A 19,297-nucleotide genomic window follows, 5' to 3' on the forward strand; every position below is an offset into this window, starting at 1 on the left:
GGTTGGTGCCTGGCCACTATAGTTCCTGCTGGGCGTAGCCCCAGGTGGTGGGCTGAGGGGGAAAGGGCAGGCCCTTGTCCTGGTGGCAACGCCTGGCAGATGTGTCCAGTGGGCCGGTTGTCTCACAGGCCTCTAGGACGTGCCCAGCCTGCCACACCGCCTCCAGGAAGCAGAGTGTCATGCAGGTCTTCTGGCCAGAGCCCCAGTGAGTGCCCACGGAGGCCCTCAGCACACCCAACGTGGCTTGATCACCTGCCTATCCAGCTTTGGTGGGCCAAGAACCCACCCAACAGAATAGGCCAGCCCATGCCAGCCGGCTTGGCCCCTGCAGGCCTCGGGCAGGCGGGGCCCATGGTTGGTCCCTGCGGTGGGACCGGATCTGGGCCTGCCTCTGAGAAGCCCTGAGCTACCTTGGGGTCTGGGGTGGGTCTCTGGGAAAGTGCTTCCCCAGAACTTCCCTGGTTCCTGGCCTGTGAGTGGTGCCACAGGGGCACCCCAGCTGAGCCCCTCACCGGGAAGGAGGAGACCCCCGTGGGCACGTGTCCACTTTTAATCAGGGGACAGGGCTCTCTAATAAAGCTGCTGGCAGTGCCCAGGACGGTGTCTTCGTGGCCTGGGCTTGGTGGTGGGAGTTGAGGGACAGGGAGTTGGCAGAGGCTCCTCCCAGCCTGCCATGTGACACTGTACTTCCTCCACGGTGGGCTCAGCCCTGCCCTCATCCTCACAGCCGCAGCCAAGCTGCAATTGGTAGGGGATCCACCGACACACCAGGCTGCCTGGGCTGGTCTGTGCGTTGGGAGCTGCCCCAGGTGCTGAGGAGGGCGGCTCCCTGGCTGGTGAGGCCCCTCCCAGAACCGCCCTTGGACTGAGCTCTGGGGAGGGATGGTACCAGGTGGGTGAGGGGGGCTGCCTGGGGAGGGAGGGGTTCCTATGGGGCGTGGTGAGGCTGGCCCAGCCCTCTCCCTGCCCACATACGTAGGGCGGCAGCAGGATGGGCTTCGGGACTTGGGCGGCCCCTCCGCAGGCGGACCGGGGGTAAAGGAGGTGGCATGTTGGTCAGGCACAGCAGGGTCCGGTGTCCGCGCTGAGCCGCGCTCTCCCTGCTCCAGCAAGGACCATGAGGGCGCTGGAGGGGCCAGGCCTGTCGCTGCTGTGCCTGGTGTTGGCGCTGCCCGCCCTGCTGCTGGTGCCGGCTGTACGCGGAGTCGCAGAAACACCCACCTACCCCTGGCGGGACGCAGAGACAGGGGAGTGGCTGGTGTGCGCCCAGTGCCCCCCAGGTACCTTTGTGCAGCGGCCGTGCCGCCGAGACAGCCCCACGACGTGTGGCCCGTGTCCCCCGCGCCACTACACGCAGTTCTGGAACTACCTGGAGCGCTGCCGCTACTGCAACGTCCTCTGCGGGGAGCGTGAGGAAGAGGCTCGGGCTTGCCACGCCACCCACAACCGCGCCTGCCGCTGCCGCGCCGGCTTCTTCGCGCACGCTGGTTTCTGCTTGGAACACGCATCGTGTCCACCTGGTGCCGGCGTGATTGCCCCGGGTGAGAGCTGGGCGAGGGGAGGGGCCCCCAGGAGTGGTGGCCGGAGGTGTGGCAGGGGTCAGGTTGCTGCTCCCAGCCTCGCACCCTGAGCTAGGACACCAGTTCCCCTAACCCCATTCTTCCCTCCTGGCTGCAGGCACCCCCAGCCAGAACACGCAGTGCCAGCCGTGCCCCCCAGGCACCTTCTCAGCCAGCAGCTCCAGCTCAGAGCAGTGCCAGCCTCACCGCAACTGCACGGCCCTGGGCCTGGCCCTCAATGTGCCAGGGTCTTCCTCCCATGACACCCTGTGCACCAGCTGCACTGGCTCCCCCCTCAGCACCAGGGTGCCAGGTGAGTCAGAGGACTGAGGGAGCAGCACACGGCAGGCCAGGCCCACTTGTGCCCTCACTCCTGCCCCTGCACGTGCATCTAGCCTGAGGCATGCCAGCTGGCTCTGGGAAGGGGCCACAGTGGATTTGAGGGGTCAGGGGTCCCTCCACTAGATCCCCACCAAGTCTGCCCCCTCAGGGGTGGCTGAGAATTTGGATCTGAGCCAGGGCACAGCCTCCCCTGGGGAGCTCTGGGAAAGTGGGCAGCAATCTCCTAACTGCCCGAGGGGAAGGTGGCTGTCTCCTCTGACACGGGGAAACCGAGGCCTGATGGTAACTCTCCTAACTGCCCAAGAGGAAGGTGGCTGCCTCCTCTGACACAGGGAAACCGAGGCCCAATGTTAACCACTGTTGAAAAGTCACAGGGGGAAGTGACCCCCTTAACATCAAGTCAGGTCCGGTCCATCTGCAGGTCCCAACTCGCCCCTTCCGATGGCCCAGGAGCCCCAAGCCCTTGCCTGGGCTCCCTTGCCTCTTGCAGCCAAGGTCTGAGTGGCCGCTCCTGCCCCCTAGGCCTTTACTCCAGCTCTCTGACCGAAGGCTCCTGCCCCTTCTCCAGTCCCCATCGTTGCACTGCCCTCTCCAGCACGGCTCACTGCACAGGGATTTCTCTCTCCTGCAAACCCCCTGAGTGGGGCCCAGAAAGCAGGGTACCTGGCAGCCCCCGCCAGTGTGTGTGGGTGAAATGATCGGACCGCTGCCTCCCCACCCCACTGCAGGAGCTGAGGAGTGTGAGCGTGCTGTCATCGACTTTGTGGCTTTCCAGGACATCTCCATCAAGAGGCTGCAGCGGCTGCTGCAGGCCCTTGAGGCCCCGGAGGGCTGGGGTCCGACACCAAGGGCGGGCCGCGCGGCCTTGCAGCTGAAGCTGCGTCGGCGGCTCACAGAGCTCCTGGAGGCGCAGGACGGGGCGCTGCTGGTGCGGCTGCTGCAGGCGCTGCGCGTGGCCAGGATGCCCGGGCTGGAGCGGAGCGTCCGTGAGCGCTTCCTCCCTGTGCGCTGATCCTGGCCCCCTCGCCCCCACTTATTTATTCTACATCCTTGGCACCCCACTTGCACTAAAAGAGGCTTTTTTTAAATAGAAGAAATGAGGTTTCTTAAAGCTTATTTTTATAAAGCTTTTTCATAAAACTGGTTGTAGTTGCACAGCTACTGGGAGGGCAGCCGGGGACACCTGACCCGCCCGCTGTGCCCAGATCCCTCAGGCTGCCTGCCATCAGAACTGCTGCCCGGGGCTTCCCCTACCTCAGACAGACCCTCCCTGGGAGGATCAGTGGGGAGTGCCACCTCTGTCCCCGGTGGCTGTGGCACGTGGCAAGGGCCCCTGAAGCTCAGGGAGGGTCAGGGCCTGGGAGGGTATCATTGCTGGAAGAACAGGATGGGGCTCAGGCCAGCCCTAGTCGCCGGGGCCCACACTAACCCCCCGCTTATGAATTCCTCCCACTCCCAACTCACAGGGGATTTCCCGAGAGGGGACCTGCCAAAGACCTCCTCCAGGCCTCCCATGCTTCCCGGGAAGTGAAGCTTCTCCCCCTCTGGGGCAGGCTCTGAAGCCTCCCGATGCACCCAGAGCAACCAGGGGGCTGCACCAGCCACTCGCCTCCCCAGCACGGCCAGGTTCCTGTGGCTGGAGGTCCCCCCCAGGTCCTGGGAACCAACCTGCAGAACACACACAGGGTCCCCTGGAGAGGACGCGGGGACTTCCAGGGCCCGACTCCTGTGAGTCACAGCCCCGCAGCTGCTGCGCCACCCCCACCCTGACTCATGCCCCTTCCCAGCAGCTCCTCCCAGGACCCCATGTCCTTCCCACATCCGCAGGAAGGGAGTGCCTGGACTCTCCAGGCCCACCTGGGGAGCCCCTCACCTGCCCACCAGCCCCTGAGCAGCCCAGTACCACCATCACCGTGTCCAACAGCCAGGAGCCTCCGCCCTCCAGGAGGGAAGGGATGAACAGAGCCACACTCGCCGTCTTTATTTTGCACTCACCCTGGGTGGCACTGGGCAGGCGGCTCCTGCCCACAGCCAGACTGAGGAAGAACACAGCACTCGGCAGGCCCAGTGGGGGCTGTGCAAGGAGGACCCCAGGACCAGCCTTACTCCCGAGCAGGGGACACAGGGCCCCATAGAGAACCCCTCCAGGAGGTTCTCTCCTGGCTGGGGGAGGGCTCTGGACCCCCACAAACACTCCCCAACTTGCAGGGCTGGGGCATAAAAACAGCCACTCCCAGCAGGCCCCCTCAGCTTTTTGCATCAGTCAGCTCCCTCCCGGGGCATTAAGATGAGGTGAAGCCAGGCCCAGGCGTCGGGTATATGTCTTCCCCCACAGGCCTCCTCAGCCCTGTCCAGAGGCTGCATCACAATCCAGGGCCCCCGCTGGCCTTTGGGAACATGGCCTGGGTCTTCCTCAAGGCAAGATCAGCCCCAGACCACTTCCAGGGTCACGGGGTCACAGGGCAGAAGCCAGATGGCAGCCATGGCTGACAGGCCTCCTCCTCAATGGGGCGGACAGACAGCCACGGGGTCTCCCGAGGGTCCCACAGGGCTGTCCTCATGCAGCCCAAGCCAGCCTGAGCACTGGAGCCCCAATTCCCAACCAGGTCTCCCTCAGACCCCCCAGACAGGGCCTCGAAAGGCCACCGCTGCGCCCTGTGGAAAGGCTGCCGCTGCAGGGCCTGGGCCAGCCGGGCTGCCAAACTCCCCTCCAAAGCCTCCGGATGCCTACGCTTTTCCAGACATAGAGGAAAGTTTGTTTTCGAGAAAACAAAGTAAATAGAAGAACCCCAAAGCAAAGCAAACCCACCCCCAAGATCAGCAGCATGGGAGCCAACAGGAGGCCACTCCTCCAGCACCAGGGGACCAGCCGTCCCGACGGCAGCGCGGCTGCGCCTACGTGATGTCCCTCTGCCGCGGCGGCCGGTGCACGTTCCGCACGACACACTTCACCATCCACTCGATGCCCTCACGCACCCCTTTGCTGTGAAGACAGGGGGTGTGAGGCGGGGGGTCTTGGTCCCCAAAGCCCCCGCAGGTGCAGCCCCACTCACCCTGTGAGGGCCGAGCAGGCCTGGGTCAGGCAGTCCCGCCTGCCGATCTTGCTGGTGCAGTCGCTGAAGGCCGTCTTGATGTCAGGGATTGAGAGGCACGTCTGGGGGAGGTAAGGCCGTGAGGAGCAGCCCCCACGTCTGGCCCTGTCTCGCCTGTGGGCCCGGGACTCTCAGAAGGGCGTATGCCCTTCACCCCAGGAAAACAGCCAGAGCTCCACCAGGGTCCCAGTGTCTCCCACAGAGACCACAGCAGTGAGGACCCTGTGCTCAGCCCGAGGCTGAACATGGCTGGTAGTGCCTGAGACAAACTAGACGTCCACACGGCTCCAAGGAGTCCACCCCCCATCCCCTCCCTGGGGGACACCCTGAGCCCCGAGGTGGGGCGCTGAGGACTGAGGCCTCCTGGGCAGTGGCGGAGGCAGGTCCCAGGGGCCCACACAGCCAGGGATGATGGAGAGGTGGGAGCCCTGCATCAGTGATGGGGGCAGTCTGCAGTCATGGTGGCTTCTGCTCACAACCACCTGCCGAGTCTTCAAAGAGCAGCCCTCCCCTCCCCTTTTCCTCCGAGGGGAGACCCCTGCCCCGTACCAGGTGTCCCTCTTGTCGGCTGAGATTGTAGGGGAGGCCAGCCCTACAGGCTGGGGGCAACAGAGCCACCCCAGAGAAGGCGGGAAGTGAAGATTCACCCTGGCCCTCTGGATGCCGAGCTGCTTCTGTGCAAAGCCACTCCAAGAGAACAGCTAGAACTCAGCGTGGCCAGTGCTCCCGGGGGCAGTGGCACCTCAGAGGGGTCTTGAGGGGCTGCCCTGGGGGTGGGGCTGGCACAGATGCCACCTCCAAGGGTAGCAGGAACAGGTGAGGGTCAGAGCTGACTCCCACCAGGGCCCCAGCATCACTTCTTTGAGCTCTGAGTTTCACCTGGGTGTCCCCACAGCTTGGCCACACACTCCTGAGACACAGCTGCCCTTCTGGGGAGAGGTGCCCTGCATGGCAGGAAGAGGCCCCTGGGCGCCTGCCCTGAGGTGGGAGAACCTCCAGGGCTGGCAGCAGCAGGTCTGGACAGGAACCAGGCTTGGGAAGCTGCTGGGGGCAGGGCAGGCCTTGAAAATGACTCTGTACCCCCTGGGCAGTCACTGGGCCTGGGGTGTCTGGGTGCACACCTGCTCCCCTTGCTGTGGGGGAGGCTGGGGACTCGGGAAGCTGCTGCGGGAGGCAGGGGTGGGGCTCACCTCCACATCCTGCTTGTTGGCCAGCACCAAGACGGGGACACCGCACAGCGCCTCGCTGGTCACCACCTTCTCTGGGGAGGGCAGGAGAGGCAGCGCCTCACACCCAGCATCCTGCCTCTGACTGCCCAGGGGCCCACAGGTGTGGACACTGTGACAGCCACTCCCTCTGCCCCCCCGTCACCCACTAGGCAGGAGCACTTCTGACCAGACACTGAGCCTGCCCCAGGCACAGAGCTGCCCAAGCTGGACCTGCCCCCACTCACCATCCATCCCTCCCAGAGCAGCCAGGCTGCACTCACCAAACGCCTGCTTGGACTCAGCCAGCCTCTCCTCGTCGGTGGAGTCAATGACGTAGATGACACCGTGACACTCCGCATAATACTGGGAGGAAGCACCAGGAGTTGGGGCTCAGTCCCCACCCTGCCAAGGGCCAGCAGAGCCAGGCCTGTGTCATGGCCACAGTGAGGGGCTCACATGAGGAAGGGGCAAGAGGGCAGCCCCCAACTGCAAGACCCTTCTGGGATGCATTCTGGGGTTGCAGGGAGATCTGGTGGAGGTGTCCCCAGACGCTGCTCCTGAGAACCTGCCTGCAACCTTTGGCCTGATGGTGGCCAAAGGTGAAAGACAGGGATTGGGCCAGGCGTGGTGGCTCACACTTATTATCCCAACACTTTGGGAGGCAGAAGCAGGAGGATCACCTGAGCCCAGTTCACGGCCAACCTGGGCAACATAGTGAGACTCCGTCTGTACAAAAGCTTATGGTAATGTGCGCCTGCAGTCCTAGCTACTCGGGAGGCTGAGGTGGGAGGATGGCTTGAGCCTGGGAGGTTGAGGCTGTAGTGGTGAGCTCTGATCACACCACTGCACTCCAGCCTGGGTGAGAATGAGAGACCCTGTCTCAAAAAATAGATAGGGTTTGGGGGCTGGAGGAACCTAGACTACAGCCTGGCCCATTGAGGGAGTGCACCTGTGGGGCTCTGTGCCAGCACCTCGCACAGGGAGGGAGTGTGGCCATGTGGATAAGACTGACCAGCGCCATCTATGAAGCGAGCCCTCCCTGCCAGGACAGGGCCAGAGTCACTGAGCTCAGACCTCTGCAGCCTGGGCTGGTCAGTCCTGGGCTCGCTGGCAACACTCCTGGGCAAGACAGGGCACAGCCCCTGCAGCCTCAGGTACAAGTGCTGAGCCCTGGACCAGATGAGTGCACCTCTATCTCAATCAGAAAAAAACACAGCAAACTCCACGTCCACGTGGAGCAGACAACAGCTCACATTTGCCACTTTGCCTCCAGGCTGTGCCAGCTCTCCTGTCCAGGCATGAGTGCCCAGAGACCTAGAACTGGATGCTGACCAGGTAGGACAAGCTGGTGGTCAGTGTGTTAAGACACACACACCCGAGAGCATGAGAAGCCAGGAGGCACAGCCCAACTCTCTAAAATCCTTAGGGTGTCCGAGCAGGGAGTACCAGACAACCCCATCCCAGTGCCAGACAAGCTTGTGCACCTGCACTTCCCACAGTGGAGAGAAGCCTGTGCACCTGCACTTCCCACAGTGAAAAGGAGGAGGCCCAAGGCCAGGCCCCCCCACCCCCAGGAACTTCCCACAGTGGAGAGGAGGCCCAAGGCCAGGCGTCCTCCAGGGTTCTGCAGGTAGCAAGGCCCCCCGACCCCCAGGAACTTCTCTGGCCTACAGATAGGTCCCACACAGAGGCCGCCAGCCCCTCAAGGGACCCTGCAGTGTGCCGGCTGTCTGCTGCTGACACAAGGGAGCAGGCGGACCCTAAGGTGGAGACCTCTGTGGCAGGAGGGGCGGCTCTGTGGAGGCTGCAGCAAGCCCAGTGAGAGAATCTCCACGTGGCTCCTGGGGCTTCTGAGCAGGGTGGCAGAAGGTTCATGTGCAACCGGGTCCTGGACCATGGGACCATGTGGCCAGAGCCACCCATCACACCTACCAGGCACAAGGTGCACAGCCCAGCAGGGCCGCAGTGGATGGGAGCGACACCTCAGGGCTGAGTGCGGGCAGGACCCAGAGCCCCATGCCCCAGTGGAGGCGTCACAGCAGTGGTCATTGTGGTGTGCCCCACAAGGAGGGGGAAGAGGGAGGTGTCCAAGCGTGGCTCTTGGCTGGCCAGCTGACCCCAGTGGAGCAGTCAGAGGGACTGTGGGTCTGAGTTTTTCTCCCCAGCAGCAATGGGAGCTCCCCAACTGCAAAGTGCCAGCCAGCCTGAGAGACTAGTGTTACAGCAAAGAACCCAGGAGCTGAGGTCCTGGCCACACATGTGGACACCGACCCAGGGTCCAGCCCCAGGACGAGGCCAATTCGCAATGACAGCCCTTTCTGTGGTGCTGGCTCTGCACAAGGATGCAGGATACAGGAACCAGGGTGGGAGCAGGGGCCTCCCTTCCGGTCCCTCCCAGTGACCTAGGGGGGTCCCTGCAGCTGATCCTCCCAGCTCTGAGCTCAGCAGGGTCAGGGGTCCCGGCCACTAGAGCAGCACATACTCAGCAGACACGCTGAATGACAGCCACAGCTGCCTCATGGGCATGACTTGCACCTCATGTCTAGGAGACCCTGGTGGGCAGGAGATGGGGCTGCCATCCCACAGCTGTCCCACAGCTGGGGACCCAGGGAGCCACTGGCCCCACCACGGTGGTGTCTGGAGAAGGGCTCAGACTGCCAGGAAGTAGCACCCCAGCAGAAGTGGTAGTGAATTGGGGGGGCACTCAAGGGCTGTGCAGCCCCAAGACCAGCAGCAAGGATGGGCTACAGTGGCCCCCTTAAGTCTCCCTCTTCCAGTTTCGCCTTAAGAGAGGCCCTCAGGACCTTGGAGGAACCCTCTCCAACGTGGAAGTGTGGGTCCACGCAGGGCTGCAGCTGTGGCCAGTGCAGGCATCTCTGGCCCCACTGTATTCTTGCTTCATGTTGGAGAACACTGCACCAGCAGATGGTCTCATTTTGGTTTCTGTGGGACCCACTTTGGCTGCAAAGAGCCATGCTGCCAGGTCACACCTGCCCAGGGCAGCCCACACTGGGGACCCACCAGGCCGTGGTGTGAAGTCCCGGCCAGCCTGGCCCCACATGGCACAGCATAGCCAGTTCTCCTCCAGGGCTCCCTGCTGGGCCAACCATAGCTCTGCGGATCCTGCTGCCTGAGTCAACCTCTCCCGTCCTCCCTGCCTTCCTGGTGCCGACCCCCAGTGTGCATCCTGTACGTCAACCTGTCTCAGCATCTGTGCCTGAGACACCGGCCTGTGACAAGATCATCATCATCTGTGTCACCCCCCAAGCATGCTGGGCACTGGACACACAGGCCCTGACTCAACTTGTCCTGTCTGACTTCAGTGGTCCTACAGGATCTATCAGAGATCACTTGGCCGTGGGAGAAATGTCTTCTTGGCTAGAAGTCACAGCAGGAGGGGACACTTTGGGGGGGCCTAGGAAAGGGGAACTAGGATCAAAAAAGAGATCAGGACCTGGGCACTCAGCTCTAGAGATGGCATCAGGGCAGCCAAGGCACTGGGGCCACCCCACACCCACTGTGCCAGCCTAGGGCAGGGAGCCCGAGGAAGCCACAGGCTCTGCCCTGCTCAGTGCTGGACTCAGTGCCTGGCCCAGGCTGAGAAGGAGATAAACTGCAGCTTGGGGGGTGTGGGGAAGGGGCACCACACTGGGATCTCAGAAATGCCCAAAACCTGTGTCAAAATAGGAGACTGCCACTGTGAGACCCTGAGGAGTCTTCTGGTGATCACGGAAGAACAAATGTTAAGCTAGAACTGAGGGAACCTCATCAGGGGAGAGGCAGCCGTCCTGCCGTCCCCACATCTGGTCTTTGCCATTTCTGTGTCCTGTGGTGGTCAGCAGCAAGGTCTCTGAGCCGAAAGGAGGCACTCACTTTGGAGGAGTGCAGGGTCCCCAGGTCCCCACACTTTGTCTTGTCCTGACTGAGAAAGAAACAGACTGCCCTGACCTCTCTGACCTGGCCAGCGAGGTTGCCCTTAGGCTCAAACCCAAGCCAGGGTTTGAACATTGCCAGACACTTGTAAGATGTTTAGGTTGTTAACATAATGCTCAGGTTTCAAAACATTGAAAGAAACTAGCCCCAGCCCTGAACCCAGTTCCCCCCGGCTTCAGGCATGACCAGTGAACACGCACTTCTCTCACTGGTCACCTGAGGATGCCGCACTCTGTCAACAGGTTCCCCTAATACATGCTCTGATCTGATCTCCTTGGCATTTAGTGATTCTTTCCCTGGAATCTCCACTGGCCCCATCGCAGGGAACTCCCACGTGGGAAACTCCCTTACCACCACTTTCGGGGCAACTTCAGCTAAGGGTTCAGCTGGGACAAAACAGGGAGCCACTCGGGAACCTGGGACAGGACCAGAGAGAAAACCCCAGGGACAGAGTGGGTGAGGAAAGCTGCTGAGGAAGGGCCCTAAAGGGTGCACTCTGGAAAGAAGTGGCACTGGAGGGCTGGGGTGGGGGTGGTCCTGGCCAGGGAGTCTTACCTTGTCCCACAAAGACTGCAGCTCTTCCTGCCCTCCTAAGTCCCAGAACATGAGCCGAGCCTTTCCCACATCCACAGTGCCGACTGGGGAGAGGAGGAAACAGGCAAGGCTCATGATCTTGGTCCTCGACACACCCAGTCCCAGCTCTCCCAGGGGATGGGGCAAACCATGCTGGTGCCACTCAAATGAGACTTGAGAGGGGCCCGACAGGGCTGTGGCCACGGGCCAGCTGGACTGTGAACATCACGGCATCCTCAAGGCCCCAAACCCACAGCCCTGCTATCTAGACCCTTACTGTTTAGACCCACGGTGGTGGTGATTTTGGATAGACTCATCCCCTTGTAGTTCTTGTTAAATCGGGTTTTCGACTGCTCCAGGAAGGTCTGAGGAGAGAGGGAGAGGCGAAACACATCAAGTAGGGGCTATACTGGCTTCCAAATATCCTTACTCAGGTCTGTTCTTTAAAAGACAGAAACAGAAACAGAGCAACACTCTGCTCTTCAGGAAGCTGGCGGTGACTATCCCGCCGTCTCAGGTGAAATTTGGCTTCTGTCTGGGAAGTGAACATGCAGCTGACAGCACAAAACCGAAGGGGGCGCCACCAGGCCGTGGGAAAGGTGCGCGCAAGGGCGTGGGCACTCACCGTCTTCCCAGCATTGTCCAGGCCCAGGATCAGGATGCAGTACTCGTCCTTCTGAAACATGTACTTGTACAAGCCCGACAGCAGCGTGTACATCCTGCCCTGGGCACCCCAACATGTGTCAGTGTGCAGCCAGAAAGCACCTCCCCTCCCCCGGGCTTCTCCACGGTGGTCAGTGGCGCCCCACGTCCAGGTGACCGCTCAGGACGAGAGCCTGGGGGCCATTCCCGACTCCTCGTCCCTCTCCCACCCCATCCCTCTGTCACTTCTCCCAGGCCAGCCGCCACTCTGTCCTGCTCACAGCAATGACTGCGACCTCTCCGAATACACATCGGTTCCGGCCCCTCCCCTGCTCGCGGGACTACCCAGCCAGGCGTTCACAGTGAGCTCAGCGGCGCTCCCGCCCTCCCCCGAGGTTTCGCTCCCACGCTTCACGCGCGCGGAACGGGGAACACACTCGCTGCAGCCCCGCCTGGGCCACGGCACCCTCGAGCGTCAGCCCCGCGCCCCACCCGGGAGCAGCGAGCCACCGGCGCGCTCCCCAGGAGCCCCTGCGGGCGCCGGGTAGGGACGCCTCTTCACCCCATTTCTTAAAACGGGGACGGCCCTGGGGGGAGCGGACTACAGGGCGGGTGAGCAGCGGCCCGGCTGCTCCTGGAGTGCACCTGGAGGCGGCGCGCGGCTGGCAGGGAACGACTGCGAAGGAACAACCTGGGTCGTGGCCCCCGGCTACGTCCGCCCCATGCCGCCGCCGCCAGGTTTGAGGCTCCCCGACAAGCAGCCAAAGCTGGCTCCTGTCACACCCGCGTCCCACCTCGAGTCCTGGGCCGCCCCTAGGGCCTCGCGCCTCACCGCACAGCCTGCGGCCTACCTGCGTCCGCCGCGCCCTCGGAGCCGCTGCTGCTGACCCCCGCTGACCCCCGCTGACCCCGCGCTAACCCCGCGCGGCGCCTGACGGGACGCGGGCCGGCCTCAGGGAATGAGCTGAACCGCGTCCCAGCGGCCTCCGCGCTCCGCTTCCCGGCTGCCCCCGCGCGCCAAGCACTTCCGGAAGCGGCGGCGCTCGGGAGGAAGTGCCGATCGGCTGCTGGGGCGAAAAGGGGGCGCCGGGCCGCTCTAGCCGGTGAGGCCGGCGGGCTCTCTGTGGCTGCGGCTGGGAAACCGCGCGGAGGAGGTGCCCGGCCGGGGACCAGGGGGCCGCGGTTTGCGGGGACGCGGCCCTGGCCAGACAGAAGAGACGCCGGGCGGGGGGGCGCGGCCGGCCTGGAAGGCGGCGGGCGCGGCGGGTGGGCTCGGCGGAGGGCCAGGCGGCGGGGCGCCCCGCGGGGAGGCGGCTCCGGAGTGACGCGGGACCCGGCTAGCGGCGAGCCCACGGCGGCTCGGAAGGGAAGCGCGGAGCCTGAGCGGGGGTACCCGGGCTGCAACCTCTGCGCTGGGAGCTGTGCCTCTGAACCGGTGTCTCCCCGAGGGAAACGGGACGTGCCCGTGCCCGTGCCCGCCCTCAGGCTGTGGGGTCGGTCCCGAGACGCGGGGCTCACCTGGCTTCTCTTCTTGCAGCCCTGGTCCAGCGCCTCCCTCTCTCAGCATGGACGAGGAGAGCCTGGAGTCGGCCTTGCAGACCTACCGTGCGCAGCTGCAGCAAGTGGAGCTGGCCTTGGGCGCCGGCCTGGATTCGTCTGAGCAGGCTGACCTGCGCCAGCTGCAGGGGGACCTGAAGGAGCTCATCGAGCTCACCGAGGCCAGCCTGGTGTCTGTCAGGAAGAGCAGGTTGTTGGCCGCGCTGGACGAAGAGCGCCCGGGCCGCCAGGAAGATGCTGAGTACCAGGCTTTCCGGGAGGCCATCACTGAGGCGGTGGAGGCACCAGCAGCGGCCCGTGGGTCTGGATCAGAGACCGTTCCTAAAGCAGAGGCGGGGCCAGAATCTGCGGCAGGTGGGCAGGAGGAGGAAGAGGGAGAGGACGAGGAAGAGCTGAGTGGGACAAAGGTGAGCGCGCCCTACTACAGCTCCTGGGGCACTCTGGAGTATCACAACGCCATGGTGGTGGGAACGGAAGAGGCGGAGGATGGCTCGGCGGGTGTCCGTGTGCTTTACCTGTACCCCACTCACAAGTCTCTGAAGCCGTGCCCGTTCTTCCTGGAGGGAAAGTGCCGCTTTAAGGAGAACTGCAGGTAAAGCCCTTTGTTGTCAGATGCCAACCTTAGGGGCGTAAGGGGCACGCACACAGGGTCGGGTCAGGATCGGCCCTCCCTTTGCTTTGCAGTTTTGTCTCAGCTTCCTGGGGCAGGCATGCTTTCACAGCAGTGTCTGTGTTCAGGCGTCTACGTCTTCCTTCTGGGGTGAATCAAGAAGCATGGAAGGAGGCCAGGCGCGGTGGCTCACGCCTGTAATCCCATCACTTTAGGAAGCCGAGGCGGGCAGATCACCTGAGGTCAGGAGTTCAAGACCACGCTGGTCAACATGGTGAAACCCCATCTCCTTAAAAACACAAAAATGAACCGGTCTTGGTGGCGCGCACCTTGTGGTCCTGGCTACTCAGGAGGCTGAGGCAGGAGAATTGGTTGAACCCAGGAGGCCGAGTTTGCAGTGAGTGGAGATGCAGCCACTGTACTGCAGCCCGAGCAGCAGTGCAAGGCTTATGTGGAAGAGAGTAGGTCTCCAGCCTATCGTCAGTTTTTTTTTGGTGGTTGTTTTAATTTTTTTTGAGACAGGGTCTTACTTTGTCAACCAGGCTGGAGTGCAGTGGCATAGTCCTGGCTCACTGCAGCCTGGACCTCCTGGGCTCAACCGATCCTCCTGCCTCAGCCCCCCTAGGAGCTGGGCTACAGACTCACGCTACCACACCCAGCTAATTTTTATATTACTATAATTTTTTATATATTTTTTGAGACGGAGTCTTGCTCTGTTGTCCAGGCTGGAGTGCAGTGGCGCGATCTCGGCTCACTGCAAGCTCTGCCTCCCGGGTTCAAGCAATTCTCCTGCCTCAGCCTCCTGAGTAGCTGGTATTACAGGCGCCTGCCAGCATGCGTGGCTATTTTTTTTTGTATTTTTTAGTAGAGACGGGGTTTCACCATGTTAGCCAGGATGGTCTCAATCTCCTGACCTCGTGATCCACCCACCTTTGCCTCCCAAAGTGCTGGGATGACAAGCGTGAGCCACCGCGCCTGGCTTTTTTTTTTGGAGACAGAGTTTCACTCTCCTCACCCAGGCTAGAGTGTAGTGGCACAATCTCAGCTTACCGCAACCTCTGTCTCCCGGGTTGAAGTAATTCTCTACCTCAGCGTCCAGAGTAGCTGGCATTACAGGCGCCCGCCACCACACCCGGGTAATTTTTTGTATTTTTAGTAGAGTCGGAGATTCACCATCTTGGCCAGGCTGGTCTTGAACTCCTGACCTCGTGATCCACCCACCTTGGCCTCCCAAAGTGCTGGGATCACAGGCGTGAGCCATCAAGCCCAGCTAATTTTTGTATTTTTAGTAGAGGTGGGGTTTTGTCATGTTGCCCAGACTGGTTTCACACTCCTGAGCTCAAGTGATCCACCTGCCCTGGCCTCCCAAAGTGCTGGGATCACAGGCGTGAGCCACTGCGCCTGGCCCTGTTGTTAGTTTTATTCTCTAGAGTTCAACTTTTAAATTTTACTTTTATGGAGATTTTCAAACATACCCCAAATTAGAGAGTTTAGCATAATCACTGCCCACGGTCCATCATCCAATGTCGTCATTTATTAATATTTTCCCAGTCTCGTTTTGTCTGTTCTCCCTGCCCTATTTTTTTCTTTCCTGGGCCATTTTAAAGCAAATTCCAGAAGTTACTGGGTTTTTCCAACTATGAATACTTCATAGTTGCATCTCTAATCTAACTGATTAGGAAATTACTTAAAAAGTAACTTCTTGGAAGTCCAAGTCCGATGTGAGGACAAAAAAGAGTAACTTCTATGTCATAATAGGTAACACATTTAATGGTAATACCTCTTCCATATTCAAATATGAACAATTATTACTGTAATGTCTCTATTTCCCTAAGCGCATAGCTTTATTTTTCCTCCTTTTTACTTTCCTCTTAGAAGAAATATTTACCAAGCCTTCTAGTAGGTAATTTTCTTTTTTAGCCAATAGTTCAGGCTGACCGTGTAACCATCCCTAGTTCTAGTTCTAGTTCTTGAATGTCTTCCTTTTTTTTTTTTTGAAACAGCATCTTGCTGCTCTGTCAGCCAGGCTGGAGTGCAGTGGCACAATCTTGGCTCACTGCAATCTCCACCTCCCTGGCCCAAGCCATCCTCCCACCTCAGCCCCCCTAATAGCTGATACTACAAGTGTGCACTGCCATGCCCAGCTAATTTTTGTATTTTTTGTAGAGACGGGATTTCACCATATTACCCAGGTCTCGAATTCCTGATCCCCTTGATGAGAGATCTGACACATCCCTGTGGTGCTTCCTCTGGGCCGGGCACTGCTCCAAGAGTTTCATACACTTTCATTCATCTGTGCAGCAGCCCTGTAGGTAGGCCCTGCAGTCACACCATTTGACAGAGGAGGAAACAGGAGTAGAAGAACTGAGTGGCCCAGGGCTTCAAGGCTCAGAGGGCTCCGGTTGCCCCCAGCCCTCGTTCCGTCCCCTGCTCCACCCAGTGCTGCTTGCCGTGTCAGCATCAGGCCTGATTTGAAAGCTTCTGGAGCATCTTACAGACGTCCACCTTGCCACCATTCAGGACTGATAAGTTCTCTTGGATTTGCGTTGGACTCTTTTTTTTTTTTTTTTTTTTTAAGATGGAGTTTCACTGTTGTTGCCCAGGCTAGAGTACAATGGCATGACCTCCACCGCCTGGGTTCAAGGGATTCTCTTGCCTCAGCCTCCCAAGTAGCTGGGATTACAGGCGCCTGCCACCACGTGGTGCCCAGCTAATTTTTATATTTTTAGTAGAGGCAGGGTTTCACCATGTTGGCCAGGCTGGTCTTGAACTCTTGACCTCAGGTGATCCTGCCTTGGTTTCCCAAAGTGCTGGGATTACAGGCATGAGCCACCACACCCGGCCCAGGATTTCTTTATATATTCTGGATATTCATCCCTTATGAAGTATAGAGTTTGCAGATATTTGCTCCCATTGTTTGGGTTGTCTTTTCACTCGACATAGTGTCCTTTAATGCACAAACATTTTAAATTTTGATGCAGTGCAATTTATTGTTTCTTTATTGCCTATGTTTTTGTCGTCAGGTTTAAGAAACCACCTCATCCATAGTTATGAGGATTTTCACCTATGTTTTCTTCTAAGAGTTCTGTAGTTTTAGCTGTTAAATTTAGGTCTTTGATCCATTGTGAGTTAATTTTTGTATATGTTATTAGGTGAGGGTCCACTTTATTCTTTTGCATGTGGATTTCCAGTTTTCCCAGCACCATTTGTTTAAAAGACTGCTTTTTCTCCCCTGAATGGTCTTGGCACTTTTGTCCAAAATCAATTGGCGATATATGTAAGGGTTTATTTCTGAGCTCTCTCTCCTGTTCCATTGGTGTATATGTGCCAGTACCACACTGTTTTGATTATTATAGCTTTGTGATAAGTTTTAAACTCAGGAAGTGGTAGTTATTCACCATTTGCTCCTCTTTTTCAAGTTTGTTTTGTTTCTGGATCCTTTGCAATTTCATATGAATTTTAGGATCGGCTTGTCCAATTCTGCATAAAAGACAGTTTGAATTTTGATATGGATTGCATAGAATGTGTAGATCTGTTTGGGGCACATTGTCATCTTTACAATATTAAGCCTTCTGGCTGGGTGTGGTGGCTGACGCCTGTAATTCCAGTACTTTGGGAGGTTGAGGCGGGCATATCACTTGAGGTCAGGAGTTCAAGACCAGCCTGGCCAACGTGGTGAAACCCCCGTCTCTACTAAAAATAAAAAACGAATTAGTCGGAGGTGGTGCACACCTGTAATCCCAGCTACATGAGAGGGTGAGGCAGGAGAATCGCTTGAACCTGGGAGGAGGAGGTTGCAGTGAGCTGAGATCATGCCACTGCACTCCAGCCTGGGTAACAGAGGGAGACTCCATCTTAAACAACAACAATAACAGAAGAAAAAAACAATATTAAGTCTTCCAATTCATGAATGAAGGATCTGTCCATTTATTTACGTCTTTAATTTCTTTCAACAGTGTTTTGTACTGTACAAGTCTTGCACATTCTTGGTTAAATAAGTATTATTTTTGATGCTTCTCTAAGGAATTGTTTTTCTTTTCCTTTTTTTTTTTTCGAGACAGAGTCTTGCTCTGTCACCCAGGCTGGAGTGCAGTGGCACAATCTTGGCTCACTGCAACCTCTGCCTCCCGGGTTCAAGCAATTCTTCTGCTCAGCCTCCCAAGTAGCTGGGATCACAGGTGCCTGCCACCACACCCAGCTAATTTTTTTTTTTTTGAGATGGAGTCTTGCTCTGTTGCCCAGGCTGGAGTGCAGTGGCACAATCTTGGCTCACTGCAAGCTCCACCTCCCGGGTTCACACCATTCTTCTGCCTCAGCCTCCTGAGTCGCTGGGAATACAGGTGCCTGCCACCACGCCCAGCTAATTTTTTGTATTTTTAGTAGAGACGGGGTTTCACCATGTAGCCAGGATGGTCTCGAACTCTTGACCTCAGGTGATCCGCCTGCCTCGGCCTCCCAAAGTGCTGGGATTACAGATGTGAGCCACTGTACCCGGCTGGAGTTGTTTTCCTTAGTTACATTTTCAGGCTGTTTGTTGCTAGTATGTAGAAATACAAGCTGGGCACCGTGGCTCACGCCTGTAATCCCAGCACTTTGGGAGGCCGAGGCAGGTGGATCACCTGAGGTCAGGAGTTTGAGACCAGCCTGGCCAACATGGTGAAATCCAGCCTCTATTAAAAATACAAAAATTAGTCTGGCATGGTGGCAGGTGCCTGTAATCTCATCTACTCAGGAGGCTGAGGCAAGAGAATTGCTTGAACCTGGGAGGCGGAGGTTGCAGTGAGCTGAGATCGCGCCATTGCACTCCAGCTTGGGAAACAAGAGCGAGACTTCATCTCAAAAAAAAAAAAAAAAAAGAAATACAGTGGATTTTTTAATGTTAATCCTATATTGATTGCTGAATTGGTTTATTAGTGCTAATAGTATTTTTATGCATTATTTAGGATTTTCGATATATACAATCATATATATTCAATATATACAATCAATATATATGTGAATAGAGATAATTGTAGTCTTTGTTTCTAGTTTGCATGGCATTTATTTCTTTTTCTTGCTTAACTGCCTTAGCTAGAACTTCAAGTACAATGTTGAATAAAAGTGACTAGAGCGGGCCGGGGGTGGTGGCTCACACCTGTGTTCCCAGCACTTTGGGAGGTGGAAGTGGGCAGATCACTTGAGATCAGCAGTTTGAGACCAGCCTGGCCAACACGGCGAAACCCCATCTCTACTAAAAATACAAAAATTAGCTGGGTGAGGTGATGTGCACCTGTAGTCCCAGCTACTTGAGAGGGTGAGACATGAGAATTGCTTGAACCTGGGGGGCGGAGGTTGCAGTGAGCCAAGATCATGCCACTCCACTCCAGCCTGGACAACAGAGCAAGACCCTGTCTTAAAAAAAAAAAAAAAAAAAAGTGGCTAGAACAAACATCTTTATCTTGTTCCTGATCTTAGGTGGAAAACTTTTTTGTTCCTGATATTAGGTGGAAAACTTTTAGTCTTTCACTGTTGAGTATGATGTTACTTGTAGGTTTTCTGTAGATTCCCTTTATCGAGTTGAGGAAATTCTCTTATATTCATGGTGTGTTGAGTGTTTTTTATCATGAAAGGGTGTTGATTTTTTTTTTAAAGATAGGGTCTTGTTCTGTCACCCAGGCTGGAGGGCAGTGGCATGATCATGGCTCACTGCAACCTCGAATTCCTGGGCTCAGGGGATCCTCCTACTTCATCCTCCTGAGTAGGTGAGACTACAGGCATGAGCCACCATGCCCAGCTAATTTT

General features: G+C 58.1%; 3 protein-coding genes across 46 annotated transcripts in view; 2 read left to right on the plus strand and 1 right to left on the minus strand.

Moving 5' to 3' along the window:
• Window positions 1-2,998, plus strand: part of RTEL1 (regulator of telomere elongation helicase 1) — a 43,905-nt gene extending 40,907 nt beyond the window's left edge. For 11 of the 25 annotated variants that reach the window (XM_055372675.2, XM_055372680.2, XM_055372678.2 and 8 more), the window contains 3 exons: window positions 1,110-1,541; window positions 1,678-1,872; window positions 2,630-2,998. In XM_055372675.2, the coding sequence (XP_055228650.2) occupies window positions 1,110-1,541; window positions 1,678-1,872; window positions 2,630-2,913 (911 nt within the window). In that variant the 3' untranslated portion in view covers window positions 2,914-2,998. Of the gene's footprint in view, window positions 893-1,109; window positions 1,542-1,677; window positions 1,873-2,629 lie in introns of those variants that run through there. The other 14 variants (XM_055372693.2, XM_063702448.1, XM_055372697.2 and 11 more) reach the window with 13 other exon arrangements.
• Window positions 2,999-3,867: 869 nt separating this feature from the next.
• ARFRP1 (ARF related protein 1) lies at window positions 3,868-12,290 on the minus strand. 5 transcript variants are annotated; one of them, XM_055372722.2, is made up of 8 exons: window positions 12,201-12,290; window positions 11,333-11,431; window positions 10,985-11,072; window positions 10,690-10,772; window positions 6,483-6,564; window positions 6,184-6,254; window positions 4,955-5,055; window positions 3,868-4,884 (listed from the first exon to the last, which is right to left on the minus strand). In XM_055372722.2, the coding sequence occupies exons 2-8, from the start codon at window positions 11,423-11,425 to the stop codon at window positions 4,797-4,799; spliced, it is 606 nt and encodes a 201-aa protein (XP_055228697.1). In that variant the 5' UTR covers window positions 11,426-11,431; window positions 12,201-12,290; the 3' UTR covers window positions 3,868-4,796. The 5 variants fall into 5 exon arrangements, 4 of the variants coding, with proteins under 4 accessions (XP_055228697.1, XP_055228695.1, XP_055228700.1 ...); XM_055372720.2 differs by having other exon boundaries at window positions 11,333-11,426; window positions 12,201-12,285; XM_055372725.1 differs by having other exon boundaries at window positions 11,333-11,426; window positions 12,144-12,211.
• ZGPAT (zinc finger CCCH-type and G-patch domain containing) overlaps window positions 11,711-19,297 on the plus strand; it is a 28,699-nt gene continuing 21,112 nt past the window's right edge. For 6 of the 16 annotated variants that reach the window (XM_055372708.1, XM_055372703.1, XM_055372706.1 and 3 more), the window contains exons 1-2: window positions 12,338-12,452; window positions 12,887-13,498. In XM_055372708.1, the coding sequence (XP_055228683.1) occupies window positions 12,915-13,498 (584 nt within the window). In that variant the 5' untranslated portion in view covers window positions 12,338-12,452; window positions 12,887-12,914. Of the gene's footprint in view, window positions 11,894-12,337; window positions 12,504-12,886; window positions 13,499-19,297 lie in introns of those variants that run through there. The other 10 variants (XM_055372709.2, XM_055372704.2, XM_055372707.2 and 7 more) reach the window with 6 other exon arrangements.

Source organism: Gorilla gorilla, chromosome 21 (assembly GCF_029281585.2).
Source record: "Gorilla gorilla gorilla isolate KB3781 chromosome 21, NHGRI_mGorGor1-v2.1_pri, whole genome shotgun sequence".
NCBI lineage: Eukaryota > Metazoa > Chordata > Mammalia > Primates > Hominidae > Gorilla > Gorilla gorilla.

Bases quoted from the DNA above. Each gene is read 5' to 3' on its own strand.
- ARFRP1 (XM_055372722.2), bottom strand. From the start codon at position 11,425: ATGTACACGCTGCTGTCGGGCTTGTACAAGTACATGTTTCAGAAGGAC. The intron at 10,773-10,984 runs GTAAGGGTCTAG...TCCTCTCCCCAG, and splicing joins CACCACCGTGGGTCTAAACA to TCGGCACTGTGGATGTGGGA. The intron at 5,056-6,183 runs GTGAGCCCCACC...TACCTCCCCCAG, and splicing joins CCAACAAGCAGGATGTGGAG to ACGTGCCTCTCAATCCCTGA.